The 4585-nt window shown below is 55.5% G+C and overlaps 1 protein-coding gene across 1 annotated transcript in view; it reads right to left on the bottom strand.

The window, feature by feature from the left end:
* The window catches only part of PYGB (phosphorylase, glycogen; brain), a gene marked incomplete at its 5' end in the record, with an annotated part of 14323 nt that overhangs the window by 1602 nt on the left and 8136 nt on the right, over nt 1–4585 (bottom strand). Inside the window, 9 exons of the mRNA XM_009701321.1 lie at nt 281–488; nt 842–983; nt 1325–1383; nt 1780–1927; nt 2066–2167; nt 3409–3523; nt 3874–4037; nt 4167–4313; nt 4441–4533. Coding sequence (XP_009699623.1) covers nt 281–488; nt 842–983; nt 1325–1383; nt 1780–1927; nt 2066–2167; nt 3409–3523; nt 3874–4037; nt 4167–4313; nt 4441–4533 — 1178 coding nt within the window. The remainder of the gene's footprint in view (nt 1–280; nt 489–841; nt 984–1324; nt 1384–1779; nt 1928–2065; nt 2168–3408; nt 3524–3873; nt 4038–4166; nt 4314–4440; nt 4534–4585) is intronic.

Here is a 4585-nt window from a genome sequence, read left to right as displayed (position 1 = left end):
TGTGCTCCAGACCCTTCACCACCTTCGTTGCCCTTCTCTGGACTCGCTCCAGCACCTCAAGGGCTTTCTTGTTGTGAGGGCCCCAAAACTGAACACAGCACTGGAGGTGCGGCCTCACCAGTGCCCAGTACAGAGGAAAAGCTCCCGGTTCTTTCCTGCTCCAGAGCTGCCCAGGGAGCAGAGTGTCCCTCCCAGAGCTCATGGCTCTCCCTGCCAGAGCTGGGACCTGTATCCCCATCTGACAAAGCCTGGCACACATTAGGCTCTCCCCAGCACCAACCCTTGGCGATCCAAGGCCTCCACGTCCTCCACCCGCATGCCAAAGATGAAGAGGTTTTCTTCGCCTGCCTCCTCAGCCATCTCCACATTGGCCCCATCCATGGTACCAATAGTGAGGGCCCCATTCACCATGAACTTCATGTTGCCGGTACCCGAGGCCTCCGTGCCAGCTGTGGAGATCTGCTGGGAGAGATCGGCTGCCGGGATCACTGCCGGGTGCAAGAGAGGTAGGAGTTAATCCTCGGCACGCTGCAGCTCCCCACAACCTGAGCCCAGGACGGCAAAACAACCCCAGGGGCATCTGCAAGTGGCCCTGCTGACCTCAGCCTCAGCCCAAACAGCGCGGCTCTGGGGCCAGAGCCAGGCTCAGCCCTGCTGCAACCCCATGCAGTCGCTGTCACTGGTGCGTGGAGCTGGCTTCCTGCCCTGCGTGGAGCCCTCAGGCCCTTCCTAAGGGAGAGCCAACTGACCTGCCATGACAGTCTCTGAGGCCAGCCCAGTTTCTGGGCTCAGCTGGGACTTGCCCCGCTCCTGACGTGTGCTTACACAAGACCAGACATACCCTTCTCAGCCAGGGATACTCGGTAGTTCTCCAGGAAGATGACCTTGAGCTTGTCCCCCACATAGGGATCGTTGTTGATGACCTCACCGATGGATGTGATGAGTTTGATGATCATCTTGGCCATGTGGTAGCCAGGGGCCGCCTGAAGAAGAGCAGCCCAGAAATGGTGAAAGCTTTTAAGGAAGAAAGAGCATGAGAGGTGCCAGTGCAGGTCCTCACCATGGGGAGAATCTGGGCCTCACCTCTGCTGTTCACATGGATCAGCAAAAACACCCTACTGGGAGGAAAAGTCCTGAGCTACAGGGAACAAGTGGTGGGGCCCTGTTCAGTCTGATTAGGCCATGAAGTTGTTTCCTGAATAGCCCACCAGCAGACGCATGCTGGCTAACCTACAGCAGGCCCAGCAAAGCCACAGAAAGGGGACAGCACCTTCCCCACATCCCCACCGAGCTATGCATGCACTGAGGTTGGGACGCACATTACCTTTCCTCCGATCATAATAGTCCTAGGCACAAAGGATTTGGATGGATCGCTTCTGATGCCTGAAAGAGCAGGGCATAACACAACCGAAGTGAAGACACACAGGCCAGAGTTTATTGTGGGCTGGGATCCCAGCGTGTGTCACGTGGACCCAGCAAACTTGCAGGACCCTGAAGCCCAACCAGACATCTGCCAGAGCTGTGCTAGGCAAAAATGGGCTGCAAAGTCATAGAATCATAATTATAGAATGGTTTGGTTGGAAGGGCCCTTAAAGACCATCTAGTTCCAAACCCCTGCCATGGGGAGGGACACCTTCCACTAGACCAGACCACTGCTTTCCCTCAGAGCTCTGTACGACCCTTCAGACACCCTGCTGGTACACTTTTACATGGGAACCCTGGCACTGAAGGCTGGGGCCGGGGGGACACCCCTTGCCTACCAGCCCAGGCAGGACTTACGGTTGTAGAGGGTGATAGCATGCAGGCAGTTCAGCAGTTGCCGCTTGTACTCATGGATTCGCTTGACCTGAACATCAAACATGGACGAAGGGTTGATCTTGACCTTGTACTGCTCCTCCAAGTAGGCTGCAAACTTCAGCTTGTTCTCCTGGCAAGAAAAATCTGATGAGGAAAAGGCATGGCTTCCCAGGCCTTGTGTGTGAAGTGTGCATTCAGTGCTGGGATGTTCCTGGGAGCGTGGTGCCTTTAGCCTTCTTCCCTCCACCCCACCTCCAGTGCACATTACCTGTTTGACTTTCGCCACATCCCTGATAAAAGTCTCATTATTGATGAAATTCAGTAGCTTCTTCAGCTGGCTCAGATCTGTGATAAAGCCTTCCCCAATTTTCTAAAAGAACAAACCAAGAGAGGGATGTCCCACCCGTGCGACACTTCACCCAGTCCACAACTGCACTTCCCCAACACAGATCACAGAAGCACAGAATGGTTTGAGTTGGAAGGGACCTTAAAGATCATCTGGTTCCAACCCCCCTGGCATGGGCAGGGACACGTTCCACCAGACCAGGTTGCTCACAGCCCCCACCCACCGGGCCTTTGAACACTCCCAGGGGTGGGCCAGCCACAGCTGCTCTGGGCAACCTCTGCCACTGCCTCACCACCCTCACCGGGAAGAATTTCTTCCTCATATCTCATCTAAACCTTCCCTCTTCCAGTTTAAAGCCATTGCCCCTTGCCCTATCACGCCCTATCCTTGAACAAAGTCCCTCCCCAGCTTTCTTGTAGGCCCCTTTAGGCACTGGAAGGCTGCTGTAAGGTCTGCCCAGAGCCTTCTCTTCTCCAGGCTGAACAACCCCAACTCTCTCAGCCTGTCCTCACAGGAGAGGTGCTCCAGCCCTCGGATCATCTTTGTGGCCTCCTCTGGACTTGCTCCAACAGGTCCATGGCCCTCCTGTGTTGGGGGCCCCAGAGCTGAAGGCAGATGTCACAGTTCCGTTGGGAACTGGAAGAGGCACTCTGGCCAGGAAAAGGGGCACAGCTTCTTATGGCAAGGTTACTTCTCGGTGTCATCAAGGACCCCAAAGGTACAGGGGAAGCAGGGCACTTGCAAAAACCTGAACAAATCCCTCTCTCTCAAGGAGCTTTAGAGGGAGGATTCATGCACATGTACCAGGGCCTCCTGGCCACTGGAGAAACTGGCGGGCAGGACATTAAAATACATTTAAATGCATGCAACTGGCATGTTGCAATGTGAAGCAAAACCCTCTGCTAAAGGGCCTGGTAAACAAAGGAGACAGAACTGGGGCTGGAGCTCCAAGGGAGCTCCTTTGTGCCTGCGAAGCTGAATGCTTTGGCAGACACTCCACTTCACACACCATGGTACTGCCCGACAGGTTGTGTGTCACCACTGCTAGGGCAGGGAACCAAATCCAAATTTCAGCAACTTTTTTGCCCCACTCTTCATCACCGACATTAAAGCCCAGCCAATCTCACACCTACATGTGGAACAGGTGTGCTCCTCCCAGGCTGTCCTCACTCACACCCACCTCAGGTCTGATGAGACCCCACGAAGCGGTCATCAGAAGCAAAGCGATCACGCTCAGCCCCTGACTTCAGATGCTTGCGGCTCACCTCAGCAATAACGTCGGCCAGTCCCGGGTTGCAGAGCAGGAGCCAGCGCCTCGGCGTGATCCCGTTTGTCTTGTTCTGAAACTTCTCCGGCTCCAGCTCATAGAAATCCTTGAACCTGGAAGACCAGAGAGCTCTGAACCACCCACCACCACCCAGAGCTTCAGGTGGGCCCCCACTGCATGTGCTCTTGACTCAGGGCAATCTCTGTGCATCTCCCTGTAACAAGCGTGAACTCTCTACGCCTGCTTCTCATCCTCTTCCTCATGCCGAGGGTTTCACCACCTTCAAAGGGAGACGAGTTAGACCTTCCACGCACACGAATGAGACCATCTCCCCAGCCTGCCATGCCCAGCAAGGCAACCAAAGCAGACCTTGACACCTGATTGCTCCAGCTAGCCCCCAAGGCTTGCAGACAAAGCCTAGCGAGTGGAGAGGGTGCGTTGCTTTGGGTGTTCCCCAACTCACACTGAATTCTTCACAATGTCTGAGTGGATACGGGCCACGCCGTTGACCGCATGGGAGCCAATGACGCAGAGGTGTGCCATGTTAATACGTTTGCAGTCTCCTTCCTCGATCACCGACATCCTCCGGAGACGGTCAATGTCCCCTGGGTAGAGAGCTGCCACCCGCTGCAGGCAGGCAGAAAGAGGGACATTAGTGACCCCGCCGTAAGACCTAGGAACATTCCCATCCTAAAGGCAGCCAGACCAAGACCCCCGCAAGAGCTCCCACAGCCTGTGACCAGCCCAGTTCCTTACGTCCAGATGCATTTGGTTGAGGGCGTAAATGATCTCTAGGTGCCGTGGCAGCAGCTTTTCAAACATGGAGACCGGCCAGCGCTCCAAGGCTTCAGGCAGCACAGTGTGGTTGGTGTAGGCGCAGGTCCGTTTCGTGATCTCCCAGGCCTGCGTTACAGACAGCAGGTTAACACCCATGTGCCCAGGCCAGGAAGGGAAAGGAAACCCCAGGTGAGGACAGGACAGCAACTTTTTCCCTTGCAAGGTTCGGCATGGACCTCCCAGCTCTGCTTACCTTCTCCCAGTCCACTTTCTCCACATCCACCAGGATCCGCATGAGCTCTGGGATGGACAGGGCAGGGTGGGTGTCGTTTAGCTGAATAGCAACCTGCAACACAGACTTGCTGGGCTCAGATCTGGCAGGGATAGGACTGTGAGAG

The sequence above is a fragment of the Cariama cristata genome, unplaced genomic scaffold (assembly GCF_000690535.1).
Source record: "Cariama cristata isolate BGI_N322 unplaced genomic scaffold, ASM69053v1 scaffold22245, whole genome shotgun sequence".
NCBI classification, from domain to species: domain Eukaryota; kingdom Metazoa; phylum Chordata; class Aves; order Cariamiformes; family Cariamidae; genus Cariama; species Cariama cristata.
Note: the sequence above shows the minus strand (reverse complement) of the source record. Positions and strands in the feature narration are given on the sequence as shown.